Here is a 20,088-nt window from a genome sequence, read left to right as displayed (position 1 = left end):
GCCTGGACTAGGCCTTTTGAGTGGCCTCAGGCTGTTACCTATAGAATACCTGACAACCCAGTGCCCCAAGTTCACATGCCACTACCCTTTAAAGACCTGAACTATTTCCAGCCTTGATGGCAATTCCAAGAGAAGGAGAATTACCCCATGTTCTCTACTAATTGAAAAAGTTTGCCAGTATCTCCCTGCTCCTAAAGCCCCAGGCCAAAAGGCCCCACTGGTAGCCTAACTGGCACACTGATTTGCTTTATATCCTCTTCCTGGTTGCTACTGACAGGAGCAGCTACAGGTTCCCAGAGCTTTCCATCCCTGCTCTGAACTAACATGGCTTCAGGCGACAGCAGGAATTAGCAGGCGAAGAACACAGAATCTGGCCCCAGAGGCTTATAAAACAGAGAAGGAGACACCAAAGGCTGAAGTCACTTCCTAGCATTTTCTTTCATCCTTTCCTGCAGAGTTCACTGCACTGAAACGGCACCTTTCCTGTGAGACCCGCATCCCAGAACCACTGAGGGCTCCCGCTCTTACGAGCAGTTACTGAGCGGGACAGTGGGACGTGGGCACTGAGCGGGTACACGGCAGTCCCTGTCTGGCAGCCTGCAGTCAGAGATGGCGCAGCATGTTCTCTCAAGAATGAGAGAGGCATTAAATGAGCAGTAGCTCACAGGAAGAGGAACCTGCTTGGAGGAGTGAAGGGCCCAAAGTTCCATAGTGAAGCAGTGGCAAGATTAGGGCTGGATTCCAGTTCTGTAGACTTTCAATTTCAAACTCTCTTTAATACAATATAGGTAAAATCATATGTGAGTGTCTGTGGGTATATATATATCTGTATGCATGGATGTGTGAAATTTTTATTTGTAGAAGGCTTCATTTCACCCATATGCTCTAACTTGATTCTCACAATAACCTTGTCTGACAGGTGAGCAAACTGAGGTCACACAGGTAAATGGTAGCAGCTGGATTTATAGCCAGACTTCCTGGTTCCAGCTCCCTCTTCTTCCAACTGTGTGACATTGCTATTTAATTTCAGTTGGTGTTACCAAATTCCTCTTCAGGACCCTTGTGGAATGAAATTCTCTTTTTCCTGTCCCTCTCTGACAATCTAATAAAGCCATTACATAGCTCCTCAACAATATGATGGCAAGGTGAGGTACAAGACAGTGTAACTGGGAATGCAGCATATCAGTAGCCACTGAGAGTCACTTCAGTCACTTTAAAGACAGAAGCAGGACAGAAGCCAGGATGTGGGCAGTTCAAACATCAGAGCTGTAATCCTGGAGGCAGGAATGTAGAGTTGGGCAAACAGGGTTAGAGGTTTGTGCCCTTGGGTGATGGAGAAACAAGCTCATAAAATGATGCTGCCTGCCACCATTTCTGCATGTTTCATGGTTTTGCACTGATGCAAGTCTTATCATTTCTTTTTATCATAATCTTAACAAATGTCTTATCCACATATTATCTTAAAAATCTAAGAAGATGCCGCTTTTGAAGAACATCCTTAGAGCAGTTCTTCTTCTCTTCATCCCCAACTGGCTAGAGGTCTGAGGTGAGGAAAAGGAAGGCAGTGAGTATTTACTGAGCATTTACTATGTGTCACGAAATTTATATAGAAGAATTCATTTGCTCCTCTCCACAGAAAAAATTTCACAGCTCAAGAAACTGAGGCTCACAGAGATCAAGTAACTTGTCTCAGGACATACAGCTAGCATGTATGTCCTTGGTAGAGCAGGGATTGACCCCTTAGCCTGTTAGACTAAGGCCTTTGGTTAGTTTCTTCCATGCGGTACATGTGGTCTTCTGGACACAGGGCAGGCTCAGCTCCCAGTCATCTTGGGTTCTAAAGGACCCTGAACTATCACAATCACTGTTTGGAGTCACCTCTCTGCCGGATGTGACTTTGCAGATCATGACTGAATGGCAGTGCAATACTTAAGCACACAGGCCTCAGAAGATCAGACCAGGACGAGCACTTTAGAGCTGGAAGGGACTTCACCATATATATAATGAATTTTGCAGATGAGAAAACTGAGGCCTGAGGATTAGGACTAAAGGATTTGCCCAGGTTATTTAGTGAACCAGAACAGCGTCTTGGGCCTAGAATGAAGACCAGAAACTCAGCACGCCAATCGTGAACTACTGAGAAATGGAGAGAGGGCATGAAATACTCGAGAGTTCTGCTGGGATAGGTAGGCTTGAGAGTAATGGACATGCAGCCAGAAAAAAGAGCCAGTCTGTGAACCGAGACTGCAAATAACAAACGCAGGGTGGGCTAAAGAGACCCAGTAAGTGACTTCCCAGATTGTGTTTTGTTCCCATCGCATACAGTTGGAAACCAAATGCAAGCCACCAAGGTTGCAGTGAAATGGTGAACAATTACAGCGCAAATAGTTGTGGGCAGCTGTGGGAGTTCAAGCCACCTGCTCCAAGTTTACAGCTTTGTTAAACTTGGTAAACATTAAAAGTGGAATGGGAGCGCTCCCGGTCTGTACAGCACTCATGTCCTTCCTGGGAGGCCTCCCTCCAGGATGGGGTGGCCCAGAGCTGCCTTCTGTTGGTAGAGGTCAGTGCTGCCAGAGTCTCTAGATGAGACTGAGGGCAGTAGCGAGTGTCACAGAATCATATAATTACAGAGTTTGAAGAGACTACAGAGCTCCCAGAATAGATAAGGAAATAGTTCCAGAGAGGAGAAGTGCCCAGAGTTATAAAGTTGGGGCAGAACTGACTTTTATTTTTTCTTACAGTATTTTATTTCTTTCTCCAGGTTTTTATTCACATTTATTTTTTATTAAATTAAAAATTAATCCAAATTAATCCCAAATTAAATCTTTTAGTTAAATCCAAATTTTCAATTTATTAGAACTGACTCTTGATCTCTGAACTTCTGATTTTTGTCCAGTGCTCTGTCCTTTAGAGGTGCTCTACCTCACAAGGTTTGTAGATGTTGACAAATTGTTACGGTAGAATAGAACGCTCCCCTGGAAGGGACGTGGTTCTTAACTACCACGTTTCTGGTTGTTAGATGACTGGGGGCACTATTAGCATCTAGTGGGTAGGGACCAAGGATTCTAAATAGCTTGAAATGTGATCATCTGGCATAATGCAGAGTCCTCTAGTCCCGATACCAAGAATGCCCTTGTTGAGATATATTTAGTCCATCATTTGAGTTTATTGTTGGGGACCTCAAGCCTAGAGGGGCTGGGAAGGGCTTGTCTAGGGTGCTAAAGGGAGTAAGCCGTCCCTGAGTGAATGAATGAGCAGCAACCTTGGTGCCCTCAGCAAAGCGGCCATCCAACTCCCTCCACACCCAGTTCCTACTGCACTCCCTCCTAAGCTGTTTCTGGGCTGGCACTTACTTGGACTTCAGGCCCTCCTGTCCATAGGGCTGCAGCAGATACTGGTGCACGAGCTTGTCCCTGAGAGTCCCGGCCAGTTTGATTTTCTTTCTTGATCGGTGCAAGTTGATGATAAAAAGTGTAATGGACCCTCGCACATAGTTGTGGCTGGTATCCAGAGAGAGAGGGAAAGACGGAAAGTGGTCTGTTAGACGCTTCTAAATCATTTATGGGCTGCACAGAACAGGAGCACCCCAGGAAAGGGCATTTACTTCATGGTTCTTGGCCATCCTGGACTTTGAAAGACAGAAAGGCCTTCTTACTGTGGTTTCCTGCAAAGAAGATACCCACTTCCCACCATATGCCTTTTGTTTTTGCTTAAATATATTACAATGATTTTAGAAAACAAAGTATCTTTTTCTGAATATGGAAGGCTGACTGGGGAAAAAAAAGGCAAAATACAGAGAAACACAGAGAAGGAAAAGAAAAGTCCCCCATAATCCAAGTGTTTTAAGATATGATAACATTTTGGTTGACAACCTTCCAGTATTTTTAGTTTAATAATTTGACAAATATTTACTGAGTTCTTTGACACATACATATATATTTCTCAGTTTTTACATAATTGGGATCACATTGTTAGCATTTTTTTTTTAAGTTCATGAACATCTTCAACATGCTGCCATGTTATTGTATTATATATTCTTCTACTTATACAAGAATGCTAAGTTCTTCATTCGTAGAAATTTATTTAACTAGCCTCCTCCTTTGGGGACATAGTTGTTTTTAATTTTTTTGCTATTATAAATTATGTGATGAAGGACTTTATTTACATAAACTTTTTGGACATCATGATTATTTCAGATAAAGTGCCGAAAGTTGTAAACACTAGGTCACAGGGGATGCAGTGCATGATTCCTCATCAAATCTGCTGCTTCATTCTCAGTGGGGCTCCTCCCTGTGGGAAGATTTTTTTGTCCCTGCTCTGTTGAGCCTAGAGTGATCACATGGCTGGTGTTGGTCAACGCAATGTGGGTGGACATGTTAAAACCTCTGGGCCGAGGCTTTAGTAAGCAGTCCATATTTTGCCACGTCTCTTTCCCCTCTGCCAGAAGTCTGACAATGTTCTTGATTAAGGCTGCTCTATTGATCTGGAATGAGAATGATATGGAACATAGCTACAGCTGAGCCGTGACAGATGAGTAGTGTGAAAGAGAAATACATTTTCTTAGTGAAAGCCATGGAGATTTGCAGTTCCTTCGTTATCACAGTATAACCTCGCCTATCCTGACTAATACATTTTGATAATACTGATATTATCTAGAAAGCTTGCATCAATTTGCTCTGATCACCTATGCGTGAGAGCACCCATTTCCACATATCCCTAAGAACATCAGATATTAATAATAACCTTTTAAAAGGTTACAGTTTAAGGTTTAAACTATCACTTCCCAAACCCAAGAGGTGATAATTGGATTTCAATGTTGTATTAATTTGTATTTTTAAAAAATTCACACTGAGGCACAGTATTTTTCTTATTGGCCTCTTTGCCATTTCATTTCTTCCTTTGTGAACTGACTGTTCATGCCCTTTACCTGTTTTTCTATTGATTTTTTAAAACTATTTATTTATTAAAGATAGTGATCCTTTGTTTTCAGGTATATTGCAAAATTTCCCCCAGTTTTCTTTGACTAATTCCGTCTGTTTACATTGTACTCTGATGTACAAAAATTAAAAACGTTTAGGTAGTCAAATTTATTAACCTTTTTGATTTCTACTTTTGCTGTTGTATCTACTCCATGATTATAAAACTATTCACTGTTTCGGAATCCTTCTAAACCAGTACAGGACATTCAGAAACCTGAGAGAACAACATGCTTGTACGCAACAGCCTTTAGCATTGTCAACAAGATTGCAATGATTTCCTTCTCTCTTGTAGGAAAAAGGACTTTGTTTCTAAGGGGTCCCTTAGGGCCCCCTCTGGATGGGTTAATGAGAGAAAGTAGAAAAAATGGCCTTATCCTGCCTTAAAAGGACGAGTTCCAAGAAACTCGAAGTCAACTGAGCCCAGAGGAAAATATCATCCTCTGCAGAAAGAGCACACCTCAGCCTCTGAGTCACTCATGTATGCCTCTAAAGGTGCTAATTAAGAGTTGAGTGACCAACAGCTGCTACTGCTGCTGCTAAGTCGCTTCAGTCGTGTCCGACTCTGTGCGACCCCAGAGACGGCAGCCCACCAGGCTCCCCCGTCCCCGAGATTCACCAGGCAAGAACACTGGAGTGGGTTGCCATTTCCTTCTCCAATGCATGAAAGTGAAAAGTGAAAGTGAAGTCGCTCAGTCATGTCTGACTCTTAGTGACACCATGGACTGCAGCCCACCAGGCTCCTCCGTCCATGGGAATTTTCCAGGCAAGAGTACTGGAGTGGGTTGCCATTGCCTTCTCCTGACCAACAGCAGGTTAACACAATAACTTAGATTTTAAAAAATACGGTTTCCAGGGCTCATTCCGTTATTTAATCCATTTGTGATTGTGTCTGAGACTTGATATTTTAAAAAAATCTCAGTATATTTGGCAGATGAGTTTGGTTTGGGAACTACTTGCCTAGGGTAATCTGTTAAGATTATGTGATTAATTCCCAGTGTATATCCTTTTGGCTGTGTGTCTGATGATTTTTCTCGCATCTGTAGGAGGGTACGTTATTGCATTCAAGGCTTTTTGGATGCCTGCACTGATATTCTGAAAAATTATTAAGTGATAAATTATTAAATGACCCTTCTATTTAGTCCTTTCTCCTCTGGTCCTTCTTCTCAAACCCCTGAAGCATGTGAACCAACTTTTGGAGCTAAATTAGTTCAATCAGAAGACAATGCCAATTTATTTTGAGTGGACTTGTGTCATCAGAGATCTGAAGAAAGATGCTGCTAGCTGATGTCAGCATTTACCATTATTGAAAGTGAAAGTCACATTGTATCCAACTCTTTGGGACCCCATGGACTACACAGTCCATGGAATTCTCCAGGCCAGAATACTGGAGTGGGTAGCCTTTCCCTTCTCCAGGGGATCTTCCCAACCCAGGAATCAAACCCAGGTCTCCCACATTGCAGGCAGATTCTTTACCAGCTGAGCCACGAGGGAAGCCCAAGAACACTGGAGTGCGTAGCCTATCCCTTCGCCAGCGGATCTTCTGACCCAGGAATTGAACCAGGGTCTCCTGAATTGCAGGTGGGTTCTTTACCAACTGAACTATCAGGGAAGCCGGTACCATCATCATTAAAAAAACACCAACTATTTCCATTGGTGGGCTTTAAGTTGTGTGCAAAACTGAAGAAGACACCATTAACTACAGGTACTCTAGGCTTCAAAGTGTGAGCAAAAATAGGCAAGCGAGGGTACCAATTTTCACAGACTGTGGTAAACTCTTCTGCTAACTATCATCAGACAGCCTTCTCAAAGGCCAGCAGCCCAGGAGGAGAGAGCTGCGTGCTTGCGTTTATGAGTTTCTCCTCTGCAGAGTTAGGGCAGAATGAGCCTTTGGAGACCGCAGAGGAGAAGGGCAGGATGTGGGGAAGTGGTGGGTGGGAGGGAGACCTGAAATCACAGCATTGCTTCAGGGAAAGCTATCTTTTCAAGCTGCTTGGCAGTGGTCTGATTTCCATTTCCATAGTTCCCTGGGGGAGACAAACCAGCACTGAAAGCCAGCTCAGACACCAACTTGCGGAGGCTCCCATAGGGCTCATGGAGCCTCCTCAGGGAGGGCCTGACACTGAAGACCCCCCTGTCAGTCCTTTTGCTGCTTGGCTGGTGGGCAAGGACGTTAAGCAGAGGCCTTTTGGCTGTGAAGACACATTCTTGGCTGGGGAATGCAGCACCAACCTGAAAGTACTATGTTGAGAATCCAGATTCCTGAAGAATGTCCATTCTCTGCTGACAGAAAAATAATCTTGAAGGAGTGTCTGCTCGCTAAGACAATGGGGTCTTATCGAAGGTGTGGCCTGGAGGCAACTGCTGACCTTCTGATGTCGTCAAGTCCAGGTGGCTTTTGGTTCTCCTAGTTAATGCCCCTTTCTATCTGGTAGAACATCTATCTTGCTCCATTGTCTCACTCACAGTGAGACTTTTTCACTAGCAGAAAAGGCCTGTATCTGGAGTTCATCTTTCCGGCTGTTCTTTTGCGGGCTGACATCTCTGTGTTGCCATGGGAGGAGGAGGAAGTGAGTCAGGATGGGGGCTGGAATTGGAATGTCATGGATATTAGAGGTGAGGGGTGTCATACTGGGAGGTGCCTCTTGACTTATAGACGAAAAGCAGTCCCTATTCTAGAAATACTTCCAGTGAAGCTGGGAGACTAGGAAAGGGAAGGGAGGACGATGCTTTGAAATCCATGTCCATTTCCAGTGAAAGTCTACGTATTTGAAAACTGGGTTGGTCCATTTTCTCCAAATCTAATTCAAAGTTTTTGGGTTCGGTAACAGTCAGGCCATGTTTTGCCAAACATCTTTTTCCCAATTTCAAAGCCCCTGTGTATTTTAAGGGAAATTTAATCCACATGTTTTTGATTCATTTACACTTAACTCATCAAAATATTGTTTTGTAAGAGCCATTTGATGTCCAAGAAGCCTCAGGAACCTTTTTATGAGTCTTTAAAAAAACTTCTTCTGAAAAAACAGGAAGTTGTGCTTTGCCAACAATAAACAAACTTGAACCCCAAAAGACTCAATTTTTCTTCAGTGTCCACCAGGCTCCAACTGGTTCTAAACTTGGCTGAGGATCTCAGCTCCTCCCCAGATACATACATTGTGTAAGCAGAATGGTTTATAAAAAGACTGTTTCCTAGTCAAAACCTGTTTGTTCTCTGAATAAGAAGCCTTAGGGTGAGAACTGCTGTGCTGCCAGGTCCTAATTTGTTGGCTCTAGAACAGAAAGCAGAAAAGCACCTGCTAGTGTGGCTATGAGTATCTGACTCAGTTATCCTAAATCAGTCATAAAAGACAGTGCTTTACTAGGTCAGAAACGACCCACAATGTACGAGATGCCATGAGAAGCAGTGAGGTATTCAAGCAGAGGTTCATGACTGTCAGGGAGACTATTAAGGGAATTTCTATGTTATACAGGACAACAGGCCAAAGATCTCTAAGGGTTCTTTCCAAATATAAAATTCTTTATATTATTAATGTTGCTATTTGTATATACATGTGATACTGTAGAACCTTTAAAATTTAATACGATTACACTAATGCAAATAATTGGCAAGAGGCTTGGCACATAGCAAATGTTCAACATATACTTTAGTGCAGGAGCTATTTTAAAAGACCTTTTTTTGGGTTATACTATCAATAAACTTATACTTTCTCATCAATCCCCCGTTTTGACCAAGGATATGTACTTTTTGACTGGTCAAGACTGAACAGCATGAAGCTAACATGCCCACTCTGGGATGTTTTTGTGACCTTGGTCTCTTTGGCTACAAATAAACCAAGTGGATCAGGAGTGCTTCCTGATACTACTGTGGAGGGTGAGGGGGCTCAGATAGGGAATATGGCTTCCTACAGAGAAGGGCAGAGACACTTCATCCTTGTGCGCATCTGTCTAAGGCTCTGGACACCCGCTGACATGGAGGAGATCTGCAGACTCAGCCAGCTCATCCTTAGCTAGCGCAGTGTGTCTACTGGGGGCTTTCTTCTCTAATAAGAACAAAAAGACCTTCACCCCAGTAATCTAAGGTCATCGGTGACACAGATTAGTAAAGTTGTTTCTTTTGTTTTTCTTTTTTAATAGGGAGGAGGGATGGAACTGGCAGAAGCACAGTTTCCCCCGAGAGATTCTGGAATGACTTCCCACAGAAAGTACAGGAGATCTGGTGATGGAGAAAGGATATTGAATACAATGAATGATTTTATGCTGGTGAATGCAAAATTCTTAAGCACTCCACCAAATCCCTTTCTTCTGGCCAATGTGGTGACCGCAAAGGGAAAGAGAGCTAGAAGTATAAAGCATCAGCGATGCCCTGACGCCCTGTTTCTGCATTCATTCATAAAACATTCACTGACACCTTCCTCAGACCAGTCACTCTGTGGGACGCCAATAATACAAAAATGCATGAAGCACTGGCCCTGAGTGCATGGTATATTCAGAATATCAGTGACAACTTCCCACAAGAATGTCAGAGAGCATCAGGATGAACACTGGGATGAAGCCAAGTGAGGAGACCTCTCTGAGGACCCCTGAAATTCTGCTAAGCCCATGGCTTGGCTACTGACATTTTCTCCTGAGTCCGCAGAGCCATAGTATAAAGGGCACCGACTGATATGCTTCCCAAAAGAGACAAAAGGTACCAAGAGAACTTTTCCTCTCTTGAAGCTGGGAGTCCACTTTTTGGGTGGTTACCTCAAGGCCAGGGTGGAGACAAGGAACACAACGTTTCCTTGTATGTTGATCAGATAACTCCAACCAAGGCCATAAAGCAGTCACTCTCTGTCAGCTATTGGATTGAGCTTCCTGTTGAGCAAAAGGGACGTTGAAAGCCTCTGGCCTCTGCCCAATCCAGCCTCTTCTCATCCACAATAGGCACTTGTATCTGTAGACAAGACAACTGGCCCCTGGCCCCCTTGTGCTCAGAGTGATTCTTTGAAAAATCTTATCAGGATAAATTAATTGGCATGGCTCCTCTGTCATCAGGGAAGGGAAGGGGTATCTGTTGTAACCTGACCGCGGGGACTCTTTGTGCTCACCACTGCCGGTGATCGGCCCTGATAGGCTCCTGGAATGAAGGTCTGGCTGGAGGCACTTGCTTCCTTCTTCCTCACTCCCAGTCCACACAAGGTTTCTCTGCCTTAAGAGAAAGGGTTCTTATTTCCAGGGCTGCCTACTCTGCTCCTTAAATTGGAAGCGATGTAAGAAAGCCATATTTGGTCAGGTGGGTTTTGCTTCAGGCTCTGTTTTAAGTTTCTACCTTATGATCCTCATGTTTTAAAATATTTTATCTGCTAAACTTTATGTACTAATTATGTTTCCTACTTCTTAAAAGACAACCCCAATAACCTCAGCTTCAGATGAAAAAGAGGATAACCATCCCCGTTACTGTGCTGATCATTCAAGGTTTGGCCCCCTAAAAAAAGGAAGCCTAGATTTATTTTATTTAACCGTCTAACCTTTAAAATAGCTGAAATGGTTTTCAAAATACTGAAATGGCTGTAAAGCTGACATGTCTAGCTTTGGGCACTCCCAGCTTGGGATGTACTGGTACATGGTTAGGTTTCTAGTGGTACAGCTCTCCAACATGCATCTTAGAAAACTAGGCTTATTTCCTCTAGCTCTGCTGGTATATCTTAGGAACAGATTTTAGATCTCTACTTTTGGTTCAGGCGTAGGCACACAAATAAGCCTCCTGGGCATTACATCAACTGGCTGAGAGAAAATGCTCAATAAAAATTTGTTGGATGAAGAAGTAAATAACAATGGCATGTATCTTTATGAACATTTTATGAATAATTCCTCTAAGTGTGAGAAAGGGGTTTTACTTGGAGAAAAAACTGTTTATCAGAAATCATTTGAAACTTGCAAAGAGTGGGTCTAGTGAAATCAGAAGCAGTTTTCAGTGTCCTGAAGGGGTCCAGTGTAGTACAAAGTTCTCAGACGGGCCTAAAAATTCTCAGGGGTGGTCTTTGTGCCGTCTCTCTGAACACTTACTTGTGGTGGTTCGTGCAGTGAGCATAAATCCTTAGTTTGTCCCGGATCACTCGGCCTGGCCGGGGCTTCCGCTGGAGCCCAGCCACATGCACGGCCAGGACTTTGGGGCCGATCAGGCGCTTGTAAAGGAGAGAGAGCCAGTAGTCCTGAAGGGAACAGAGAAACAGAGTCAGAGAGCGACATATACTCAGGTGTTCTGAGTAAACATACAAACACAAAGGCCAGAAAGCACTTCATACCAGGAGTACAGGGAATCAGGACGGGAAGGCTCTAACCCTGTAAGCAAGGTCAGCACAACGAAGCACTCGGCTTCAGTTCATATGAAATGGGCACTATCTAAAGAGGCCTTTGGAACCGACCAAATGAGGAAATGCCCATAGGGCAAACCCAGAGTGGCACACAAAGCAAATGAATCAGTTTTTCACATAGAAAAGAACAACCAGCTAGGGCCTTGAATTTTCAACTTTCTTTCCCTATGACTTTTACCTTTGGCACAGACGATAAAGAATCTGCCTGCCACGCAGGAGACCCGGGTTTGATTCCTGGATCGGGAAGATCCCCTAAAGAAGGGAATGGCAACCCACTCCAGTATTCCTGCCTAGAGAATCCCATGGACAGAGGAGCCTGATGGGCTACAGTCCATGGGGTCACAAAGAGTCAGACAAGACTACTGAGCAACTAACACACAAATGTTACTTTCATACTGGTTTATGACTTCTGTTTAATTATAGAATGTAAGGTTTCCAATCTTTTAGGATTGTCACCAATATGAGAATCCAAAATGTCATCTTCCAAATATTGTCACTAAAGACTTTTCTGTGGTGGGAGGAGGATGAAGCTCCATCAGACAGGAGACCAGAGTCCTGAAGTGAAGCGAAGTGAAAGTTGCTCAGTCATATCTGACTTTTTGCGATCCCATGGGCTATACAGTCCATGGAGTTCTCCAGGCCAGAATACTGGAGTGGGTAGCCTTTCCCTTCTCCAGGGGATCTTCCCAATCCAGGGATCGAACCCAGGTCTCCCACATTGCAGGTGGATTCTTTACCAGCTGAGCCACAAGGGAAGCCCAAGAATACTGGAGTGGGTAGCCTATCCCTTCTCCAGCAGATCTTCCTGACCCAGGAATTGAACTGGGGTCTCCTGCACTGCAGGTGGATTCTTTACCAACTGAGCTATCAGGAAAGCCCAGAGTCCTAATTCCAGAGTCAAAAATGCAAACAGAAGAATGCAAACCATGGTGCTAATTCTTGGTCATCCTAAATAAATCTAAACTAAAAAGTTTAGTTCTTTTAACCACTCCAGGGTCCATTTGTAACTGATTAATAAATACTGAATCTGCAATCCACACATGTATTTGAACTTACAAAAGCCTATTTACTGCCACCTTAATTTCTACTGTTGCTATTATCATGTTTTATTGTTATATTTGACACACAACATATTTTGTATTTGTTTTGTATTTGCTTTTAAATCCTACTATGGGGTAATGACTTAAGTGTTTATAACTCATCACATAAACAGGGCCTCCTAGTTTGTTTAGGAGCTTCCTCCTTCCCCGCCAATTCTGGAGTTCAGTGGACATCCTATTGAGTGCAGGCATGCTATTCAAGATCTTAAAGACATCAACTTTGTTTTCTGAGCCTTCATCTTTTCAGTCAGAAGCCTCTTAATAATCTCCCCCCCTCCAACTTTTGTAGTCATTTATAACATCAGGTGTTTAAAAAGTTCTGGTGAACTGCATAAATCTGAATAAAGTCTCAAATCTCCTTTGTCACCAGAATAGCTCCAGATTTTCCCTGAGCACTAACCCCTGCCCAAATATTTACCTTATTTCACTTTAAGTGCCCTTAGGATGGCAGTTAGATATGGTTTCCTTATATTTAAAATGGCAAATACGTCATCATTGTCAATCATGCAGATGAAAAGAAAAGCTCATTGGTCCAATTTGCTCTTACTTGACTATAATTTGGTTTGAAGCAAGCTTTGTGAAGTTATTATCATAGTCACAATATTTCCAATGGGATGTCTATGTTTTTCTCAATGATTTGTAACACAACTTTAAATATTAGTGGAAGAATCCTTTGGAATATTTATAAAACAAATATTCTGTACAAGTTTGTAGTTTGCTTTTTATCACTTTTTATGATGTTTAGGACATGGAGAATTAAAACAAATTATAGAAAAACATATCAATCTTTTTCTTTTGATTTTTTCCTTTTCTTTTATTCTTAGAAAGTCCTTCCTCACACAAGGATCAGATCAATCTTCACTGACACTTTTTCTAGTTCTTTTTATATTACCATTTAAAAATTTAACCTTTTAACTCACTGAGAAAATACTTTGGTGCATGGTAATGACTCTATTGGGCTTCCCTGGTGGCTCAGAGGTTAAAGCGTCTGCCTGCAATGCGGGAGACCTGGGTTCGATCCCTGGGTTGGGAAGATCCCCTGGAGAAGGAAATGGCAACCCACTCCAGTATTCTTGCCTGGAGAATCCCATGGATGTAGGAACCTGGTAGGCTACAGTCCACGGGGTTGCAAAAAGTTGGGCATGACTATTATTGACTAAATAATTTACTAGTTGTAGCATCATATAGTAAATAATCTATCCCTAAACTCACCTTTACCACAAACTAAATTTTATATGCATGAAATATGTATGTGTATTATATAATATACATTACCATATTTGTTATAATATGCCATATATACTATATTTTAATGTATATTATAGATACATTATGCTATATGCTGCTGCTGCTGAGTCGCTTCAGTCGTGTCAGACTCTGTGCGACCCCATAGATGGCAGCCCACCAGGCTCCCCCATCCCTGGGATTCTCCAGGCAAGAACACTGGAGTGGGTTGCCATTTCTTCCTCCAATGCATGAAAGTGAAAAGTGAAAGTGAAGTCGCTCAGTCGTGTCCAACTCTTCACGACCCCTGATTATTACACACACTGTTATAATATTGCATATCGTAGTATATATATAGTATATACAGATACATGATACACATACTAATATACAATACATTATGATATATAATATAAATGATACAAATATAATATGTGTATTATATAACACATTATAAAATCTCATGCTATATAGAATACATATATAAATATATATAAGGACTTCCCAGGTCTCAGGGGTAAAGAATCCACCTGCCAATGCAGGAGATGCAGGAGATGCGGTTTGATCCCTGGGTTGGGAAGATCCCTTGGGAGAAGAAATGGCAACTGACTTCAGTATTCTTGCCTGGAAAATCCCATGGGCAGAGGAGCCTGACTGGCTATAGTTCATGGGGTTGCAAAGAGTCAGACACGACTGAGTGACTGAGCACACACACACAAATATATACATAAATACATGCAGATATAATATATTTTATGATATGTATATCATGATACCTATATTGATGAGAACTATTATATATATTATATAATAAATCCATTTTACATGGATTTTTCTATTTTTTCTTCCACTGAACTCTCCATTTAAAAAATATCAGTTTCATATCATTTTCATAATAATTAGCATTTTAATCTGCAGATTCAAGTTTACTGCATTATAATTTTTCCTTTTCTTTCAAACGTTCCTTAAGTAAATTCTGAAAGTTTTTTGTTTGTAGTGGTTATTGTTGCAGAGAAGTTTGAAGTGAGCACAAATTTTATTCTGTGTTTGGTTAGCCTCCTTGTTTTCTATCTCTTGTGTCCCGTCAGGATGCTTATAGGAGTCACGTTTTATTCTTGACATTGGAACTTTTACCAGGAATGTGCCAATGTGAGTTTCTGCATTAATTTGCCTGTATTTGGGGACTACTTTTAATTGGAAAGACAAGACCTTTCTTCAATCTGTGAGAATTTTCTTTAAATATAGCTTCAAATTCTTATGTATCTGCTTTCCATATACAAGAGCATATATGTAACTTAATGACAATTCTGAAGCACATGAGAACCCATCACCCTTCTTAAAAGCTACCAGAATACCCACACTCTTGCATCTAGTTATGTGAGTCTTCCTTTTCTCATTTTTGTTTTTTGCTGTCTTGCCTCATAGTTTAATCTCTCTATTTGCACCTGAGCAATATATTATTTAATTTGTTAGTTTTATAAAAATGGTATCACATGATATGTGATTTTCTGTGACTTACTTTTGTGATGTAACATTAGGCCCTGATTCATTCAGGTAGTACCCATACTAAGAGTTTGTGCACGCTAAGTAGCTTCCGTGGTGTCCAACTCTTTGTGACCCTATGGACAATATCCCAACAGGCTCCTCTGTCCATGGGATTCTCCAGGCAAGAATACTGGAGTGAGTTGCCATGCCCTCCTCCAGGGGGTCTTGCCCACGCAGGGATCAATCTTGTGCTTCTTATGTCTCCTGCATTGGTAGGCAGATTCTTCACCACTAGCATCACCCGGGAAGCCCACTTAGTATTCCTTTTCAATATTGTATGATACTCTACTGTGTAAAAATACTACAGTTTATTTATCCATTCTTCCAATAGATATTTGAGTTGTGTTCTGCCTTTTCTATTTGAACATTATTGTTTCTGTTTCCAAAAGACCCAGGTGAAGAAATCTGGAGAAGCTTTACTTACTCCAACTGTGCTTGTAAAGCAGCAGCAGCCTCATCACCTGGGTGCTTCTTAGAAATGAAATCCATGGACTTTATCATGGATGTACCGAATCAGAATGTCCAGGGGTGAGGCCCCCAAGTTGTGTAGCCTTCTAGGTGATTCAGATGCTTGATAAGGTTAGAGAAGCACTGTTCTACAGTACAAACCGAAGAGAGGAATTGCTGGATTACATGCAGGTATACAAATATTCAGGCTTACAGGATAATGCCAAGTTATTTTCCAAAGTGATTCCAATTATTCCAACTTACACGTCCTCCAGCAGTGTCTGTGTGAGTTCCCTGTGATCCACAGCCTTGCTAACACCTGTTATTTTCAGACCTTTATTTTTACCAATCCAGTGGGCATAAAATATCCATTTCTTTTTGTATGTTGTTTAAGAAATCCTTATTCATGTCTAGTTCATAAAGATATTTTACGTTTTCTTTTAAAACTTTTAGAGTTTCTTCTTTCATGGTGAAGTCTTTAATCAGTCTAGATTCCTGGGGGGAATCTAGGATTTGGGCTGGTAAGTCAGTTGATAGTAGGTTAAAAGCCAAAGTGAACATCAAATTTGCACCTTTTCTTAGCTCTCTGCACTGTTTGCAGACTTCTTTCTCACCCTCATTCTACTCTCAGGTCCCTATCTATCCAACCTTTTTTAAAAAAAACTTCCCTTTCCCTCTCTCACTGTCCTTATTTCTCCCTCATGTAAACCAGCAGAATCAAATTGTACTTCCTTCCTTCCTCCCTTTCTCTTCTTTCTTTTATTTTGCTACAAATGTGTCATTTATATAATCACAAATAAAATTAAACAAATGGAGTAATTCCTGAATATCTCTAAAGGAAATGACATGAAAAGTGAAGAAAAAATCTTTATGCATAGGGTGCGCACACACACACACACACACACACACATATATATCTAATAACAAAAACAACAAAAAGACACTGCATGAAAGATGGAATATAAAGAGAACTTTTCAAACAATAAGAATCATAAAGAAGGAAAGCAAATATATGAGATTTTCACGTCAACAAGAAAGAAGATCCAAAGCAAGGACTGCATTGCAGTTTTCAAGGGACAAAGAGAGACGGGACAGACAGTCTTTAAGTGCATCAGGCATGAGGAGAGGTTGAAGGAAAACAGTGGCCATTTATTAGTTTGAGGGGGAAAACAAATAACAGATGACACTAGAACGACAGAGGTTTTAAATCTTTTCTTTTTCTTCAGTATTTGTCAAAAAGTCAATTGTGGTCTGAGAGCTAGAAAATGCAGTATATAGAGTAAGTTGAACCAAAATAAATGGGAAAAGAGAAAGAAACTGACGGAAGGCTGCAGAATTTACTGGATTAATCACTGAACCATGTGTTCCTTGAGGTCTAAGACTACTTACCCATTCCTAAAGCCCATGCCTAGTAGAATGCCTGACTTACAGGAGGTGCTTGAATTCAGTTATGGACTGGGTACTATGTTTAAGGCTCCATACTAGGCAGTAGGAATATAGTGGTGGATAAGACAAATTCAGTTCCTGCCAACATGAAGTTTATAATATTAGCAAGAAAAATAGTCCTTAAGCCGGTGAGTTAGGTGGTGAATTTCGTTAGAGCTAATGGCAATGAGAAATCTAAGAGACCATACCGTATCATAGAAGGTGTGGCCCAGTATGGGGTGGAGGGGTACGGCCAGGGAAGAAGTTTTGTTGCCAGAACCAGTCTGGACCTCAACCTGGGGTCTGGCTTCCTGGGAGCAGACTGGAGCTTTGGAGTGTGCACCACTATGCTGGAAAGGTGGCAAGGGGCAGCTGCTGATGGAGATGTGATCAGGGTTTGGGTTTGTAGCCTGGCTTGTCTACAATGCATGACCATAAGACCCTTAGTGACTAGAAATTAGACTAGTCACTAGAAATTCTATTTTAGAAGAATATTTAACAACGTCAAAAGATGTTCAGTATAGCATGCAGAAAAAGGAGACGCTAAAATAGAGTGATTCTATTTTTGAGGGGTAAAAAAGTGTCTCTGCAATTAAACTTGAAGGATATACACTCGAATGAAAACAGTTGTCTCTGAGCAGTTCTCCTTTCCTTCTTCCAGTTCCTTGAAAGGCCTATCCTCCCACACTTCTGGGTCTTCAGAAATGCCACTCCCTTAGTCTAGAGTACTTCTTTCCCCCATGCCCTACCTAGCTAACTCCGTCTCATTTTGGGGGTTTCTACCTAAGTGGGATTTCCTCTAGCGGCCTCTCTGAAGCCTATGTCCAGGTTTGGGCTTCTCTTGTATGTGATCCTGGGAAACCAGACATTTCCCCCTCATAGCGATTTTCATAGTGCTTGTTAATTGCCCATTTACTAGTGCATTCTCCACTAGACCCTCAGTGACACCAGGGTCCATATTTGTTTTAACAATGTCAACGAACATTTCTTGAGTGATTAATATGTGCTTCACATGTATTATCTCATTGACTTCACCAATAAATCCTGAGGAAGCACTGTTATTTTTCTTTTTACAGGTGAGGATATTGAGGCTTAGACATGGATATAAAGCAAGGTACTGAGGTGGCAGAATTATAGCTCTAACCTCAGTGTTGAATAAATATTTTTTGAATTAATGGATGAAAATACTAAAATTACTTAGATAAATTTCACCACTGCAGTTCTCTGAATTTATGATTAAAAAGTGTTGCTAGAATTAAATATACTGGCCTGATCAAATGGGTAAGATGTCAGTATGCAGCCAAACATCTTGTCTCACTGATTAGTGAATTCAGTCTGCTGCTGCTGCTAAGTCGCTTCAGTCGTGTCGATTCTGTGTGACCCCATAGATGGCAGCCCACCAGGCTCCCCCATCCCTGGGATTCTCCAGGCAAGAACACTGGAGTGGGTTGCCATTTCCTTCTTCAATGCATGAAAATGAAAAGTGAAAGTGAAGTCGCTCAGTTGTGTCTAACTCTTCGTGACCCTATGGACTGCAGCCTACCAGGCTCCTCCGTCCATGGGGTTTTCCAGGCAAGAGTACTGGAGTGGGGTGCCATTGCCTTCTCCAGAATTCAGTCTGAAGCTCCCTTAAAAATTCAGAGCAAGTGCTGCCAGGAGATAAAAATCAGTCCCATCTTCACTCCCCCTTCCGAATGCTATGAATTAGTAAAATAGAGGCAGGCCATAGTTCACTGGCTGAATTAGATACAGGGAAAAGCAAGAGGTAAACACCCTCCTCCTTGCTGATCTACCCCCTAAGATGCCCTGTAACCCTGTTGGCTGCACTCTGAAGACATGAGCAGAGCCCAGAATAGGCCTGGGCTATGAAGAATATGAAGAATTCATAGTTCTTCAAAATATGAAGAACTGACCTGGGACAAAAGTGATAATCAACTGAGCACTGCAGGGAAGATAAAGAGTGCAGGCTGCCAGAATCTCAATTTAAGTTGGGGTTCAGCAAACAGAAAAGTCAGTGATAATAATAAATCTGCTTTTCACAAGGATTGTCAAATTTCCAAAATTCACTGGGTTCTTCTTGATTCTCTGTGGGATTCTCTGAAGTAATAAGTTATACATTATTATTATCTACCCTCAGTTCCTGGTTCTTTGAACCTGTATTCTGACACAGAGCTCCTAAATACCTTAAATTTCCTAGGTGATAGGAACTCCAGTACTCTTGCCTGGAGAATCCCATGGACGGAGTAGCCTGGTAGGCTATAGTCCATGGGGTTGCTAAGAGTCGGAAATGACTCAGCGACTTCACTTTCACTTTTCACTTTCTTGCATTGGAGAAGGAAATGGCAACCCACTCCAGTATTCTTGCCTGGAGAATCCCAGGGACGGAGAAGCCTGTTGGGCTGCCGTCTATGGGGTCACACAGAGTCAGACACGACTGATGTGACTTAGCAGCAGCAACAGCAGGAACATCTTTTGTTCTAATGAGGTTACTCTTACTGGGCTCCTGGATGGGGCTGGTCACGAAAGACCAAGTATATTTAGAAGTTTGTAACTTTCAGCTCTACTCCCCCATTCTCTGGAGAGGGGAGAGGAACTATAAATGGAGTTAATAATGGATAATATCTACATGATGTAGCCCTCATAAAATCCCTAAAATATGAGGTTTGGCGAGCTTCTGGTTTGGTGAACACATCCATGTGTTGGAGGCTCCTATATACAAGACTCTTCTGGACCTCACCCTATGTATGTCTTCAACTGGCTATTCATCTATATCCTTCATCATATAATATGCTGATTAATTTAAGTGTTTCCCTGAGTTCTGTGAGCTGATCTAGCAAGTTATCAAATCTGAGGAAGAAAGTCAAAGGAATGCTGATTTAGAGATGGTGTTGGTCAAAAGTACCAGGGACAACCTGGGACTTGCGATTGGCATCTGAATTTGGGGCAGTCTTGTAAGACAGAGTCCTTAAGTTGTGGGATGTGACACTAACGCCAGATAGATGGTGCCAGAACCGCACT

The 20,088-nt window shown here is 41.9% G+C and overlaps 1 protein-coding gene across 1 annotated transcript in view; it reads right to left on the bottom strand.

Moving 5' to 3' along the window:
* The window catches only part of HPSE2 (heparanase 2 (inactive)), a 717,063-nt gene that overhangs the window by 18,610 nt on the left and 678,365 nt on the right, over positions 1 to 20,088 (bottom strand). Inside the window, exons 10-11 of the mRNA XM_070363563.1 lie at positions 11,022 to 11,167; positions 3,354 to 3,500 (exon numbers count right to left, since the gene is read on the bottom strand). Coding sequence (XP_070219664.1) covers positions 3,354 to 3,500; positions 11,022 to 11,167 — 293 coding nt within the window. The remainder of the gene's footprint in view (positions 1 to 3,353; positions 3,501 to 11,021; positions 11,168 to 20,088) is intronic.

The sequence above is a fragment of the Bos mutus genome, chromosome 26, assembly GCF_027580195.1.
Source record: "Bos mutus isolate GX-2022 chromosome 26, NWIPB_WYAK_1.1, whole genome shotgun sequence".
Taxonomy (NCBI): domain Eukaryota; kingdom Metazoa; phylum Chordata; class Mammalia; order Artiodactyla; family Bovidae; genus Bos; species Bos mutus.
This window is presented reverse-complemented; position numbering and strand designations above follow the sequence as displayed.